We start from the raw sequence: 17,514 nt of genomic DNA on the forward strand, positions 1-17,514 counted from the left end.
TAAACAAATGGGACTAGGTAAAATCAAACAGCTTCTGCACAGCAAAGGAAACTATCAACAAAATGAAAAGGAAGCCTACTGTACGGGAGAAGATGCTTGCAAATGATACATCCTATGAAAAGTTAGTATCCAAAATATACAAACAACTCACGTAACTCAACATCAAAAAAACTCAAACAACTCAATTGAAAAATGGGCAGAGGACTTGAGAAATTTTTCCAAAAAGACATTCAGATGGCCAACAGGCACATGAAAAGATGCACAACACTGGTAATCATCAGGGAAATGAAAATCAAAACCACAATAATATATCACCTCACATCTGTCAGAACAGTTATCACCAAAAAGACAACAAATAACAAGTGTTGGCCAGGATGCAGAGAAAAGGAAACCCTCACGTACTGTTGATGGGATTGTAAATTGGCATGGCCATACAGAAAACAGTATGGAGGCTCCTCAAAAAATTAAACACAGACCTTCCTCATGATCCAGCAATTTCACAAAAACACTGATTCAGAAAGATATAAGCAGTCCAGTGTTCACTGCGGCATTATTTACAATAAGCCAAGGTATGGAAGCAACCTAAGTGCCCATCAGTAGATGAATGGATAAAGAAGATGTGGTATGCATACACAATAGAATATTACTCATTCACTAAAAGAAAAGGCAATCTTGCCATTTGTAACAAATGTTTGGATCTAGAGGGTATGATGCTAAGTGAAATAAGTCAGATAGAGAAAGACAAATACTACATGATGTGGAGTCTAAAGAACAAAATAAGCAAATAAGCAAAACAAAAAGAAACCCTTAAATACAGAGAACAAACGGGTGACTGCCAGAGGGTGCAGGGTGCACAAAATAGGTGAAAGGTACTAAGAGGTAAAAAACTCCAGTAATGAAATAAAGAAGCCATGGTCATGTCATACCTAGCAAAAGGAAGACGGTCAATAATATTGCAATGACTTTGTTGGGGAAAGATGGCTACTAGACCTACTGTGGTGATCATTTCATAATGTATGCAAATGTCAAAGCACATTGCCTGAAACCAATACAATATTGTAAGTCAACTTCTTCAGTTACAATTTTTTAAAATACCTTCTTCATAAATAAGTACACCTGAAGTGAAGCAAAAGAGAGCAACACCTCCCATTAAAAAAATCAAATCCTTCTAGTACACAGAAATTTTTTTTGAGGGTTCCACAAGATTTCCTAGTTCTAAAGCAATCACTATATAGATACACACACATTTATATATGCATTTGCAATGCAATAAACATGAATATCTGGACATTCACGTGTGTGTAAATATGAAATATATGTGCAATATATGAAATAAAGCATCCCCAAGTCCTCCACTGAGTGTTTGTTCCTGAACATGGACAAACATGTGGAAGTAATTTATAACCCCTCAAAATACATAACCAGATTGCTTTTGCTCCTAGGAAGTCCCTGGGAGGGAGGGAAAGAAATTCCTACTTGATATGGCAAGAAGTGCTTCCCAGGAAATTCAAACGTGTGACTAGAAGCACACTGACATCCTGGCCACCACAGAAGTCTCAGGGCAGGGCAGCCAGGCTTGAACTTGGCTGGGCTCTGTGTCTGTAACACAGGTTACCTAGGTAGCTGTGTGCCGGCTTCTCCTCCACGACCTTGATTCTTCTTGCTCCCGCAGGTATCACCAGCACTTCTACATAACCTGTAAGAGTCAATAAGACATGAGATACATCTCGAGTTCTTTGAATTTTTCTTTTCTTAATTGACTTGCCCTCTTTTTCTTTTGGTTTTTGCTATGCTATTTCAATACCTATATAAAGAAAAAAATGTACGTATAAAAGCTGCCATCATTTCCAACGGAGAAGTTTCCTGGAAAGATGTTGAGAATACAGCAAAGAGGCGACTGTATTCTCGGTGAAAAAGCTCCCTGATATCTCATGAATTACGAGGGGAGAAAAAAGTAAATTGGGACAGCCCAGTTAGAAACACAGTGAATCTTGGAACAGAGCAAGCAACTTCAGATTCTGTTCATGGCACTCCTTTAAGTTAGCGAGTGTGGGAAGGAGGAAATGCATCTGGAGAGCACACAGCTGCGGGCATCTGGCCCCTGGAGCAGCTGAGTGTAGGACCAGAGAGACCAAACACTCCCTGAGGAGATTAACAAAGCGTTTTGCAACTGAGGCTGGAGACAAGTAAGTGTAAGGCCACACCAAGCAATCTGTGTCACCTTGGAAGGTGTCAGACAGCTAGAAGCAAGACACACTGAGGTGTTTCTCAGGAAAGTTTTTTCAGCAGGCATTAGGGATGTAATGCTTGAAGTGAAATAAGGTAAGACAAAGTTGGAAGAGAAGACGTGCAGAAAAAGTCAAAATCAAGACTTCACTTGGTGCAGAATAGTGACAGAGTAGATGCCAACTTGTGGCAAAAATACATATGATTTAAAATTATATTAAAATAATATTTAATATTCTTCTTAGTATTTCTGTGTAGCTCCATCTAGCCCTGACACAAGTCTAATTTCAAAGCTAGTTTTTAAAAGGCACAACAGCTAATCCCAGCGTTGTCTCCTACTGATCAATTATTCAAATTCATGAAACTATTCACAGTTGTTTGGTGTATACCAAAAAGGTAGCAGACACCCCACCTGGCGGAATCAGAGGCTTGTGTTTTTCAAATCATAATTTCCATTAGTGAATACTACTTACACAATTTAACCATTTCTAGTAACAACAAATCACACAAGCACTAGCATTTGTTACGTGGACAAAATATGCAGCAATGAAAACAGAAACAAACGCTTACTGCCTATTTGTATAGAAGAAAGGTAAGAGAGTCTGTGTACTCAGTGAGCACAAATATCTTACATAAAAGCGAGTTAAATAAAACTTCCAAAATTATGTCAAAAAGATCACATGCAAAGTAATATGGTTAATTCCCTGCTGAAAAACAGAAACCAATGTTCTTTAAGTGTCCTCCTTCTCTGATCAAACCACTGTTCAAAAGTTTCCCCGCTAGTTTTAGCTCAGAGAAGTGGGATTTCTTTCCTTTTAAATGGTGATATACATTACTCATGTTTGAGAAAATACTGGCATTAGCAGGAATCACAGTGATTTGGAGAAGAGGACATTTCATATAATCAAGGAAAGTGTCACAAAGGAAACAGATGAACTGTCCCTGAAGAATGGATAGGGTTTGGATACAAAGCTGACCACTGAACAACATGTGGGCTAAGGGTACCAACCCTTCCAATAGTTAAAAAAAAAAAAAGTTTAATTAATAGCCAGCCCTCTGTATAAGTGGTTTCTCTGTATCTGCGGTTTGGCACCCACAGATTCAAACAGCTGCAGGTCGATTGTGTGCCACTGTAGTATTTAGTATTAAAAAAAAAAATCCAAACGACAACCTATGGAATGGGAGAAAATTTATGCAAATGATGAAACCAACAAAGGCTTGATCTCCAGAATACATAAGCAGCTCATACGACTTAATAAGAAAAAAAACAAACAACCCAATCCAAAAATGGGCAGAAGACCTAAACAAGCAATTCTCCAAGGAAGACATACAAATGATCAATAGGCACATGAAAAAATGCTCAATTTCACTAATTATCAGAGAAATGCAAACCAAAACTATGATGAGGTATCACCTCGCACCAGTCAGAATGGCCATCATTCAAAAGTCCACAAATGACAAATGCTGGCAAGGCTGTGGAGAAAAGGGAACCCTCCTACACTGCTGGTGGGAATGCAGTTTGGTGCAGCCACTGTGGAAAACAGTATGGAGATTCCTCAAAAGACTAGGAATAGACTTAACATAGGACCCAGGAATCCTGCTCCCGGGCATCTATCCAGAAGGAACCCTACTTCAAAATGACACCTGTGCCCCAATGTTCATAGCAGCACTATTTACAATAGCCAAGACATGGAAACAGCCTAAATGTCCATCAACAGATGACTGGATAAAGAAGCTGTGGTATATTTAGACATTGGAATACTATTCAGCCATAAAAATGACAACATAACACCATTTGCAGCAACACGGATGTCCCTGAAGAATGTCATTCTAAGTGAAGTAAGCCAGAAAGAGAAAGAAAAATACCATATGAGATTGCACATATGTGGAATCTAAAACAAAAAATGAACATAAATACAAAACAGAAACAGACTCATAGACATAGAATACAAACTTGTGGTTGCCAAGGGGGCGGGGGGGGTTGGAAGAGATAGACTGGGATTTCAAAATTGTAGAATAGATAAACAAGTTTATACTGTATAGCACAGGGAAATATATACATGATCTTGTAGTAGCTCACAGTGAAAAAAAATGTGGCAATGAATATATGCATGTTCACATATAATTGAAAAATTGTGCTCTACACTGGAATTTGACACAACATTGTAAAATACCTATAACTCAATAAAAAAAGTAAAAAAAAATCCACATATAAATAGACCCATGTTGTTGAAACCTTGGTCATTCAAGAGTCAACTGTATTCAGAAAAAGAACGAGTTCACTGCATGCAAAGAAAAGTAACGTAGTGAGTGATATTTTTAGTAGCACATAAAATAATTCTGACAGAATGAGAAGATGGCTCTATTAAGAGAGTTTAAACACATGCCCAGGACACTGAATGTATCAGTCTGAAGCTACTGAACATTCTACAGCAAGGAACTTGGTAATTAGATACCGGTTTGGAGAGGCTTTATCTGACAGGAGTGCACAGGATACCCAGCCACACAGCTGTGGGTGCCAGTGTCAGGAAGCTAATATAAAACTCCAGGAGTGCTAGAGCCTAAGGCAGAAAATCCAGAAGGCATTGTGAAGAAAAAAAATTCTGAATTTGAGAACCAATACAAAGTGGGGAAATAAACACTGAACACACAATGCTTTATTATTACTTATGTGAGAATGGGACCATCATGTACTGAAACACAAAGCCAAGTTTGAGTAATAATCTAATAAATCTGGCTTTGCAATTTGTATTTAACAAATTGGTATAACATCTAGTAAAAATATCCAGTAAAATCTCTGGAACATCTGGAACTTCAGGAAAAGGTCGTGCTATTGAAGTAACTCTGTGAGGCAGTAATTTAAGCCAAGGAGTAAGTGGAGGAAATTAAGAGAGAGGAGACATCAAGGATTCAACCTTGGTGACAGTTTTTTTAACAGAGAGACTGAAAAAAGAATCAGGAAAGAATATAAAGAAGGAATCACGATAAGGTGGAAATCGGGTGATTTGGGTGTAGTGGGATCTCCTGCATTAGATTCTTTTAAGAAGAGTTGTAGGTCAAGGGTATAAAAAGCTGTACAGAAATGAGAGAGAAAGGTGACTAAGGAGAGTTCACGGGCTGTCACAATCAAGAGGCACTGTTCACCTCTGGGCAAATAAATTTAGGAAAGTGTTTGGAGAAGATGCTAGATTTCAGGATGTTAAATGGCAGAGAAGAAAGAGAAAAGCAGAGGGAGTGACTGTAAATTTCTGTTTGAGTTTAACAGTAAACTCAGAGGGATGCTGTATTTTAGGACAAGAGTTATATCCAAGTTTATGGCTCAATCCAGAGCAGCTCTCTATTACTCAACTGAAATGACCTGGAGGACAGTGAGACTGAGTTTAAAGAAGAAAGAGAGGAAGAAAAATATTAAGCAAAGACACTGGAAGAGGGATAGCCAAAGGCTGGGGCTCTACATATTTTTCATAAGCCACTTTAAATAAGCCATTTAGCACACTTGGGAAGGCATATCTATAAAAGAAGTAAGTAGAGGAGTGGCTATTGCCAAGCTTAGAAGTTGAAATACAGCCTATGTCAATGTCATAAATTTGACCCTCACCTTGGACAGTTTACTTTGTATGTAGGAACATCCTATTTTACAACCTGTAATCCCATTCTTAATCAGCCTTCTTAAAATGCCAACAGCAATCATTATCTTCATGGTAGTAATAATGCTAAATGCTGCATTTTGAGCAACTGCTATGTGCTAGTCACTATTACAGATAATTTATGTAAATCATTACATTTAGCCATAATGATATCATCCAAAGCAGATACTTAATAGATTAACGGCCTCTTTCAAGACCGCCTTGTTGCTAATGAGCTGACCCAACCAAGCTTTGAATTCAGATCTGATTCCACTCTTTGCTTCCAGCTGTGGCTCCCTGCTGCTATTTCACAGAGTAGAACACATTGCACTATGACTAAGGCTGTGGCGCACATACGAATAAAAGGTCTAAGAGCATGTGTTCCTTATACAGGATTAGTATCATCATCGCTTGTACTAAGAATAACAGACTTTATGCCCACCTTCTTCTAAGTGTATACTGATAACTATATAGTTCCACAACTGGCCAAATATACAAGTTACCTTTAAAAAGCCCCTAAAAAATTATCCGACGGCCAGGCAAGTTACAAGGAAAGACATGATAAATGCACTAAGGAAAAAAAAAATTTCTCTTCTTATTTTCTAGCTCCAACAAAAATGATTTAGCAAACTCTAAATAGAGCACAGGGACTGAAAACACCCACATGTGTCTGCACATGTGTTACTCATACAATATATACAGAGTGCCTGGCCAACTGGATCAAATAAGGCTGCAATTCCTTTAAAAGATTCTAGGAAGTCCATAAACTGTAAGGATAAAATTGTCTCAAGAGAAATGAATACAACATTCCTAAAGCCACAAGTAGATGAAGCCCAAGATAAATTAAGGACTCATACAGATTTTTGTTTTGTAAAGTTCTTAACATGGTAATGTTTCATTATTAATTAAATTAACAAATGTTAATGGATCACATACTATGCTGGCCATTGGGAATATGGCACTGAGCAAAAATAGCCATGATATTTTTCCTCACTGATCTGAAAGTCTATTGGGAAAGAAAAGACCAGTGAGTGTAACATGACAAAATTACAACACAGCTGAACTGTCCAAACACAGACACGGTACACATCAGTAAACTAATCAGTGATAGGAGATGGAGGTTGTTCAGGGAGTGCTTCCCTGAAGAAAGGACATTTGAACTGAGATCTAACTGATGTCCAGGAATTAACCCAGCAAAGCTAAGAGGAAGCTCACAGAACCGTATTTTTAAATGCAAGGTGCTGGAGGAAGCACAGTCAGCTTGAGCATCTGTAACAAATCTGGTGGCTACAGCTTAGGGAAGGAAAGAGACCTTGATCTGAAATGATGTCAGAGAGCAAGTAGGAACAGCATCAGGCAGGAACAACACTTTGGCCTTATGTCCAAGTTAAGAATTCTAGTCTCTTCCCTGTGAGCAATGTATAGTTAGTCTCTGGCATATGGTTACATTTTAGACATTTTCCAAATAACAGATGCCATTAATGTAGCTTACAAACAGACTAATGAACAAAAGTAGAAATTAAAGTGCAATAAAAACAAAGGAGGTTTGAAGTAGGAACCTGGGGGAAAACGTATCCACAAAACAGCAGTCAGAATAAACACCACGTCACTGATTTTTAACTGGTATTTCTGTTTTCCCTGCTTAGTGGAAAAGTGAAGTGTTGTTACAATTAAAAAAAGGCATCAGTGCTAAATGCGCATCAGTATTCTACAGTTTCCTGCTTCCAGGCATATTAAGTAACTATGTAAGACTACTCTTCAAAAATTCTAGTATCCTTCAATCTCTTCAGTCTTTCAGATTTCATCTGAACTTCTGCACTTAAAAACTTCTCCCACCACAATCAGGCTGAAAAGCTTATTATAACTGCACCTCTTATTTGAAAGTCTGGGAGCCTGCTACAGCTTAGTCTGACTTTTCTAAATGAGATCTGACAGCTTTTGACTTGTAGGACCTATCACCTTTTTTCACAGCTTTGGCGACTGAGATTTTGATCTACAATTTACCCTGGGCTTTAGTTAATTTTTAGGCCTCAAGTTCTTCGAGCTCACTTATCTTTTATTCTGCTGGGACCTAGGAAAAGACTGTATTCAACTTTAGAGGGCTGTGTCTAATTTTCTTCTCTGAAGGACTTTTTAACAATCAGAATGAACTCAGTCTTCTTGATTATTTAAATACAAATGGCTTACTCCTTGTATTAAAACAAATATATATTTTCCTGTCTGGTCTTCTGGTGTTTGAACAAGGAAGAAACTTAAAACAGGAAAAAGGTGATGTATGTAATGTAAGCATACTAATGATGACAAAAAATAATCATAAATACTAAGTTCAAAAGAAAGATGTCCAGGTAAGACATTACTGTAAACACAGAAAGTTTGTTTCTTCCCAGTAACCATGAGGGCCTGAGTAGAAAGCATTTTCTGTATATAAAGCATACTTGTGGGTCATTATATTTCTGCACAGATAATATCACTTTTTGTTGTGGTTCACTTTGAAATTCACACTGTGTAGATCATCGTCAGTTCATCCTTGTATCCCCTGAGTATCAGTACTTAGAGATGAGGAAAGAAGAGAAAAGAGAATGAGTTCCCACCATTAATATGCCTGGAACATCAGCCACATCTTTTGACTCCCTGTTATAGTTCCCAACATGCCACATTGCCATAGACTCCTGTTTTCAAAAATTTATTCACTTCAAATTTAGTAAAAATATTAAGAAAAAATAAAGAAAGTGGAAAGCTGAAGACCTGAAGACTAAAACTCTCAATAGTTGCTTCAGGCTGTTACAAATCATTATTCTCTGTTAGACATCATAGTTTGCATTGGAGGATAAGTCCGTAGAAACCTGATAACATTAGCCAATGCAAATTAGATTTTTCCCTTGCTGCTCCAATTTATTAAATGCACAACAGATGACTTCATACGCTTAGTGTTGGGAAATGGGCTTGTTAGAATTTCTGGCTCATATCACATGTATTGTATGTCATCACGAGAAATCACTCAATATCCATTACAAAAGTTTTCAACAGAATCAGAACTGGAATTTCTAAGTCAAGTTCAATGTTATCTTTGCCCTCAAAGATTGTTATTGTGATTAACTTTGAAAAAATTAAAAAATAATTACCTGCTCCTCTGGTGTGATTAAAATCTCCCTTAATGATTTTGCACGATTTCCCATTGCCATTGCACACACCACAATGATCTTCCCTTGCAAGAGACCCTAATAAACCATCACAGCCAACTTTCTGCAGCAAGAGAAAGACAGTACACAATAAAGTGAGTTTTTTTCTTTCTTTTTAACCACGAATTTAGGATAAATCAAGTCTATGCAAACCAGACATATGTATTTGACAAACTAGTGAAACATCCTCCTGTCTGGTGCAAACTAACACAGCAAGTTCATGTCAAATATTACCATCTGTAAAGTGACTAAATGGTAGTATAGTGATAAGAGTACTTTTCTTATATTAAGAATTAAATGATATCCTAAACCAATTTGGAAAAATATTATTGAGACAAATGCAATTTACATAAATCCCAAAGGCAATCACATTTCTGTTAAATATAACATGATTAATCTAATTCATTTTACTCAACACAGAAGGGATCTACTTCATCATACGGATGGTTTCCCTTCTCACATGGTTGCAAAGCAAATGCTGAGTATTAAACATTAACGTTGTGAAAACCAAACATAAATGTTTACATTCACGACAGTTCACGAAGAAACTGCTATCCCCATCTGCTTTGGCATCTAATATACGAATGAGTAAAAACTGCTTCAAGAAAATAGGAACAGTAGGATAATTAATTTTTATATGTTCCCAGAACTTTGTTACTAAGAATGTTCTCAGATTAAATCATTGCCTCTTTTCTAGTGAATTAAAAAATTAAATTTTCTAGTCTCTTACTGTTAAGAAAGTATTGTATTTTGCAAAGTTGTGCATACTTAAAGGGAAGAATTTAATATGTCAATACCATCAGAAATAAATGGTAGAATTACACCATTACCCCAATTAAGAAGAATCTGCAATAGAGATTGATGATGCATTCATTCATAACAAGGTATATTATTTAAATACATTTTTTAAATATTCAATAAAACAGAAACAAAATCAAGGTCTTTTTCTGAGGTTGGTATTGATGGTGTTGAGGTGGGGGAAGAAGCAGATTATAAAATGCAGCTGCAGGAGGAATATTCTGAGAAAGCTAAAATCGCATTAAATCTGCATTAATACAGCATCCTTTCCTTTTGTCAAGGGAGGATACATACCAGTGTCAAGAAGCAGACAAAACAATGCATTAGCGCAAAACTGTGATCAGCAAATCAAAGTTGATTCAGGGAGAAGTAAAGAGACTGTCTCTAGATGAAAGAGGTGGCCATCACAGGAAATTCTCAAAATACAACAAAGGTATGGCAGCAGTTTACTAAGCAGGAGCCATGAAAAGACCTGGGAGTGCTGGGGTAAAGAAAAAAAAAATCTCTCCATCATGTACAAATGAGGAGAAAACTTAGAGAGGAAGCACAGAGTGGTTCTGAAATGATAAAAGGCACCTCTATTTCTATCCCTAGTGTCTAGCTTGTTTCTTGGCAAATACAATAAACTCAATAAATAGTAGTTAAATGACCGAATGCATTAGTATCTAGTTGTTCTTCGGTTATTTCGAACCTTTGTAACTGGGATAATACAAATTCGTCAATCTAAAATAAAAGCCAGGGGTAGACATAATGGCAAGGCTCAATAATCATGTATTTTAAAATAAGAGTCAAAAAATAAGATTTCATACTCTGTAATTGGTAGTCTCAAGTACCCACACTTACCAAAATATGCTCACATAACTCCAAAAACGGAGGATAAATGACTCTGGAAAGATTATGCCATTTAACTGGTGGCAAGTACCTGAAGTACCACTGGTGGGATGGAGATGGATGGGTAACGTGATAAAACAGAGCAGAGCTTTCTCTATCCTTTTCAAGGACAGGAAAGCCAGGGAGCTAATTGGGTCACCAGGAGAAAGCTGTCTATTTTTAATTGCCCTCCTAGGTCCATTCACAGAGTTTAGAATTCTACATTCAGCTTTGATGCTGTATATTTTGTGATAAAACAACTCTAGCCAAATCCAATACACAGAGGGTTGTCAGAAAGGGAAAAAAAATGATGTTTTTAATTATAGTGGAAGACTGAATGAAGCATTTTAGTGAAAAAGCCAGAATCTTTAAGTATTCCAATGCTGTCAGAAGTCACAATCCATTTCACAGAACTTTAAATAATTATAATCATCCGATTCATGTAATACTTAAGCAGAATTTTTTGTTTTTGTTGCTGTTGTTTTAATTTCTAGCTAGAGACTCAGAAAAAGACCTGGCTTACACAATACTGTTAAGTAAAGAACATATCAATTTACACTATTGTATTTGGCATATAGAGTTAGGAAGACAATTTCTTTTGAAAAATAAATTCATTTAAGAGATATACTAATCTGAAAGATTCACATAAAATGATGAAATAAAGACAAAAGTTTTAATTGTACAACAGTTTTGAAAACAAAATATGTATAGGTAAATACTTGCAATTTTTTTTTACAGACACGAAAAATTATATTTCAGGTTACTGCCATATTCTGTTAAAGAATAAAGGAAATTCATATGTAATTATAAAACTGTTTCTTATGCCAATTGTACTTCATGATTCTGTGTGTTAAACTTTATAGCATGCTGGCAAAATACAGAATCTAAGAACTGGTAAAGCATTTAAGTTTCATGTTGTTTCCAAGTTTCTCCTCTACTGGACGACAGATTGATCCATCCACAGCTTGTAACTGTTTTCAAATTTTGGTGCATGTGTACGTGTGTGTGTGTGTGTGTGTGTGCACACGTGCACGGTGAGATGTGCATTTTGTGGAAAAAAACAAAATTCTCATCAAATTTTTCAAACAGTGCATTGCACAAAAAGTCTATGACCATTGGCCTGACCATTTTACTTTATACGTTAGTTAATGGTTGCATACATATTTTAAATGAGTCTCCCAAGAACACAGTTTCCTAGTGGCGGCCACGGATTCAGTGTTGCTCCGCTCACGTGTCTCATTCATTACTAAAGGATTTACATATTTTTCTCCCATGTCTGGGAAATTTATTGCCTGATAGCTCTTAGCCATCAGCCCATTTCTTTAAAGGCCTAGCCTAAACAAAACTTCCTTTCCCAAGGTCACCTTCCCTTCCTGGGACAGCTTGTATCCAAACACTAGCTGATACCGGGGGTAAAAGGGCCTGGCTTCCTCACTCCAAATGAGGACAACTCTGAAGAGGGTTCCCAGCTTCAATGCCCCCACAAGGTCAGCTGAGGGCTTGCTGCGACGATACCCTGCCCAATTTCCCCCTGGGCCCACTCCTGCCTCCTTCCCCCTCTCTACACATATATTAATTAAGAAAAACTTGACATTCAACTTCCTGAATATTAATCTTCCAGGGGAAACCCACTCAAGAAAGTGGTAGACCTGTAACCAGCAACTTCTAAACCTTAGCCTTTGATCTTTCCACTACACTATTCATATTCATTTGAACAAGATGTCTACTTTTCTAATGATAAATAAAGAGCACATGAATGATACAATAGATGGAGATTACTTAAAAAAAAGAATAGAAAGGCAAATGAAATGTTTAAGTATAATAAAAATTGAATATATACTTGAAAACCAGTTGATGCAAGAATGTTGAAAATACTTTAACATTAACTGAGTAGTAGGATTATTGCCTTTATAGGTTTTTGCCACATGGCTTGATCTTGGACACAAGACATGGACAAATGGAGTGCTTGAGTTTTTGGTCTGGAATGTTTTGATATAAAATGCCTAAAGTGTCACAATTTCAGACCTGTAACGTGTACACTGCAGAATAAAATTCTTCAGTTTTTTTAGCTAGTAATGGATATGACAGATTTTCTAGTCCAAACCCTCCATTTCACAGATGAAGAAATGGAGTTTCAAAGTAGATCAGACTTGCTGAAGACAACCATTGAGTCAGGACTACGTTCTCATCTTTTGAATCTTAGTGCAGAGCTTCCCACGATACTGCGCAGCTGCTCAGTGTCCCACAATCCTCCCTCAGTACATACGTTCTCCCTTTTGGAACGTCTTACCTGACACCGGCCATTTGCACAGATATCTGATCCCTGATATCCACAAGAAGTTCCATCCATCACTTTTTCTGATAGAAGAACAGGCTGTTCTTTTCCAACAGGAGAGCAAAATAAGGCACATGGTTTTTCTACGCACAGAGTGGATAAAAAGAGATGAGCAAATATTACTCCATAAATATTTTTACCTCAAGCTTTATTTTTCAGAAGAGCTGTAAGTACACAACAGAATCTGAGTTCACTGAATAATGTAATACTAGGATAGATAATACCAAAGTGTTATTATGGGTAGTAAATGAGATGATGCCTGGGAAAAATAGGTATCCAATGAATATTAATTTCCTTCTTAAGAATGACGTCTTCAAATTATTTAAAAAATGTTTCACTTATTATTTTCTGGCACTAAACCTCAACCACACAGAAATCAAGCATTCTTCCTGAAAAATATTTTGCATGCTCCCATTTTTTTCCCCATATTTTTTGGCATGAACGCCTTATTTTAAGTACATATCAGAATTCTGCCTATTTAAGATTTACTTTATTCATGAAGCCTTTCTTGACATCTTACTTCTAAATTCCAATACAGTAATTTTCAGTCCTATGCATTCGGCATCTTCTAATTGAAAAATTACTAAAGGGAGAAAGAACAACTTGTAAGATGAACAATTCTTATAAGATTTTCCATTACAAGGATGTTTGGAAATGCAACACAGTCCCAGGAGAACAGGCACTGGAATGCACACTTGCTGAGTGCTAGCTAGGACTCAGCCCTTTTTATTGCTTACTCGGAAAGCAGTTCATTGTAAATGATGTTCAGGGTGAGAACCACTGATCAAGGTAAAGAATTCCTAAATGGCTGGCAGTCATCTTCAGTACTTCATTTAAGCAATATGGTAAGATGGTTAGAGTTAAAACCCTCGCCTATTAGGCTCAGTCAAAGAGTGGCAAATTTTTTTTAAAAGTGCTGTTTCTATTTCTAAGCATCATGCAGAAGGGCTGCAGTATTTGGTAACACCAGTAGTAGGATTATCCAAATCTGAAACTTCAGAACAATTTCCAGGCTACATTACTACTCTACTGGCTTGACACCAGTCAGGCCCTTTACTGTTTATTAAGCTCATATAAATAGAATGGAAAATAGTTTACAGTCTCTGACACTGATCTTCGCTTATGTCTTCAGTAAAGTTCCACGTATGCTGATGGGATTCTATAAATACCAAATAACAGCCAGAGGCACGGAACAGGGTATCACTTTGCAAAGAGAAGACAGACAGTTAAATGAGCCTTCAGAATTGAACATTTCAAACAGTTTTCACATGTGGCTTCTGAATACTGCTCTGAACAATTTTGGGGAGTTGGAACGTGGCCTTTAATGTGCATGGTTTTGAAATTTTCCTTTAAGATGCCATTATAAGCTGCAATAAAGCATTTCAGTGTGCTCTCACACCTCAAAGTAGGTTATGTTTATTCAGCGACTGCTTACTATGTCATATCTTTGGACTTAAAAACAGCTGCTATAATTGCAACACTTTAATAGTGGTGTATACATATATATATTTATATATAATATAAAAATATAATATAAAAATATAATTCTCTTTCTGGAGTTTTCATTGAAGAGAGGAGCAAACCAGATAAATGAATCATGTTGAAAGGAGTTAGTCTAGAAAATTTCATTCACATTCCAAGCAAGAATTCAGATAAAAATCTTTACATTTCTCCTCTTACAACATACTGTCATTTCACTGTACTTACTTCAGCTTTACAGATGACATAAACATTTGATACCAATCTTCCTTCCTGAAGTGTACCCTTGAGATTGTGACATTACAGTGACCCATGTAACATGCCAGTACTTGGCAGGCAGGCTTTGTCTTGATTTAAGAGAACAACCCTTTCCAAGATATGCATTAAATGTGGATTTCGGCCAAATTTCAGCACAGAGTATGCAAAATACCTGAATGTTAAAGCCATGCATCTTTTTTTCTCTAAAAATGAATGTTCACTCTGGCATCGATATCTTATGTTTAATTCTCCTAGCCATAGATTCATGTGTTACATAAGAATAACAGAAATAGCCACTGGTATTTTAAAGTATCAGAGACGTGAGATTTTTAAAAGACTTGTGTATTTCAGGTTCTTCCATACTGTTCTAATACATAACAACTATTGCTGTGTGTTTTATTCATCATACAGACTGATGTGTTTGATCCATACATGTTGCAAAATTATCAAAAAATGTTACCTTGATAATTATATAAACATCTATTAAGGATCATTCTGACAATAAACAATTTATAAGAGTTTGAAGCTTCCTCAGTTGTGATTTCCAAAAGCGTTAATATTTTCGATTGTCCCCAATACAATTCTGACTTTAAAAAAAAAAATCTGGATGAAACCTGTATCCTCTTACTTCATGTATGAGTAAAAAGGTTTCAAATGAATTAATATTATCAAATCGAACAGCCAGTGAGAAGCAGAGATAGGATTAACTCATGATCAGACGATGATTTTCATGATCTGAATTGTCATACTGATTTTATTTTTACAATGGAAAAATAGTGTTTATATATTCAAATTGATGCAACAAATAATCATCAGAAGCTTAATAACTGCCAGAGAATACGCTAGGCAGAGACGATAAAAGGAGCAGAGACCCATCAAAATCTGCTACAACAGGGTGCTTGTGCAGGACCTGGAAGGGGAGCCTGTCCAGTATGAGAGCTCAGGGACTCTTTTTCCCTAGAGAACTTGACATAAACTGAGTCCAAAAAATCAGCAGAAGTTTTCAAGGTAAATAAATGGGGGAAGAGATTAAAGCTTGAAAAAGAAAGGATATTATGCCAAGAAACGTGCATGTTTACAGGCCCAGAAGTAAGAAAACATGATGTATATGAGGGATGAAATAAAATTTGACCTGGCTGCACTGGAGACTACAGAAGGGAGTGACGGAGATGAGGCCAGGGAAGTTACAGGGGGCAGGCCACAAAAATGGTCTCATAAACCAGGTAATAAAGTTTGAGATTGGTCCTGACAGCAATGATATTCATGAAAGGGTATTATTTGGCACAGCAACTGACAGATCTAGCCTTCAAAGAGGCCAGTCTGGCTGAAATGAGGCACAGGGGCTGGAGGAGGGTGAGACTGCACTCAGAGAGACGGTGAGGAAGCTCTTTAAGGAATCCAGGTTAGACGCGGTGCAATTAACAAAGATGCTGGCAAAACAAGACAGGTTTGGACAAACAGGGTTTGCTGACTGATTACAGGTGGATGAGACTGAGGCAGAAGGAGTCTGGCTTAGCTTGGTAATGAAGTTGATCATGATGCTCTTCTCTGCAAGAGAGCATAGTAAGAGAAGCAGATGGCGGGAGTGAGCGAAGGAAAAGGGTATGTTCAACTTGGACCACGTTGAGTTGGAGATGAATGGGATGCTGAGTTCATGCACCACATGGATCAGCTAAGGAGCTCAAGACAGAGAGATCTGGGCTGGAGATAAATATTCCTGTTCCTTTAGCACTGGGATAATAAATAAAACTAGCAAATACATAAGATTATCCCAAGGAGAATGCTCAGTGAGAAGAGGGGCCAGGAGAGATGACTACAGAAAATTCCTGTAAGACACCACATTTATTCACCTAATATGTATTAAGTGTCTACTCTGCTCAGGTACTGTTTACAGCGCTAAGACATAGCGATGCATGAAGTACATGTTCTGCTCTTACAATTATTACTGGGGGGGGCATATAATAAATAAAGTATGAAATGTTGTGGTAGATGATTATAAGTTCTGTGAAAAAAGAAGCAAGCAGGGAAGGTAAAGCATTGAGTTAATATTTAAGAAAAGACCAGAAGGAGGTGAGAGAATAAATGATACCCGTATCTGGGAAAAGTGTTTGACCAGGGAAAACATCTTCCAACACTAGGTTGGAATGTACCTGACTTACTCTAGGGAGAGCACCGGAGCCGGCGTGGGCGGAAGGGTGTGACGGGGCAACAGTACAGCTGAAGTCAGAGGGTCACAGGGAGCCCGAGGGCGGAGGTCCATCCAGGCCATCAGAAGAATTTTGGATTTTTAGTGAGCTGGGAAGGTACTGGAGGGTTTTGAGTGGAAGAATAATATGACATGACTGACATTTTAAATGTATCCCTCTGGCTATGTTGAGACTGAAGGAGACCGGAGGACACAGGCATAAGGAGCAGTCAGAAGGCTACTACCACCACCCAGGTAAGAGACAGTGGCTTACACCAGGGTGGCAGCTCTGGAGATACCGGGCAATGATCCGATTCCGGATGTATCTTTAATCTGACCTTACTGATGTTATGAATGTATAGTAAAAGAGAAAGAACAGAAAAAAGTAAGACTCCAAAGTTTCTGGTCTAAGCACCTGGAAATGGAGAATTGACATTTATTAAAAGGATCGCGCAAACAGAAGACTGTGTTATTATTATTTTCTCTCGGTTGAGGGAATAGTACGGTTGGAGGCCACGTGGAGGCGGAAGCATGACACGTCTGAGGCTATAAAACAAG

The 17,514-nt window shown here is 37.4% G+C and overlaps 1 protein-coding gene across 1 annotated transcript in view; it reads right to left on the bottom strand.

Annotated features, from left to right (window-relative positions):
- The window catches only part of ADAMTS19 (ADAM metallopeptidase with thrombospondin type 1 motif 19), a 221,253-nt gene that overhangs the window by 61,670 nt on the left and 142,069 nt on the right, over positions 1 to 17,514 (bottom strand). The window contains exons 14-16 of the mRNA XM_072950428.1: positions 12,990 to 13,117; positions 8,975 to 9,095; positions 1,616 to 1,696 (exon numbers count right to left, since the gene is read on the bottom strand). Of these exons, the coding sequence (XP_072806529.1) occupies positions 1,616 to 1,696; positions 8,975 to 9,095; positions 12,990 to 13,117 (330 nt within the window). The remainder of the gene's footprint in view (positions 1 to 1,615; positions 1,697 to 8,974; positions 9,096 to 12,989; positions 13,118 to 17,514) is intronic.

The sequence above is a fragment of the Vicugna pacos genome, chromosome 3, assembly GCF_048564905.1.
Source record: "Vicugna pacos chromosome 3, VicPac4, whole genome shotgun sequence".
NCBI lineage: Eukaryota > Metazoa > Chordata > Mammalia > Artiodactyla > Camelidae > Vicugna > Vicugna pacos.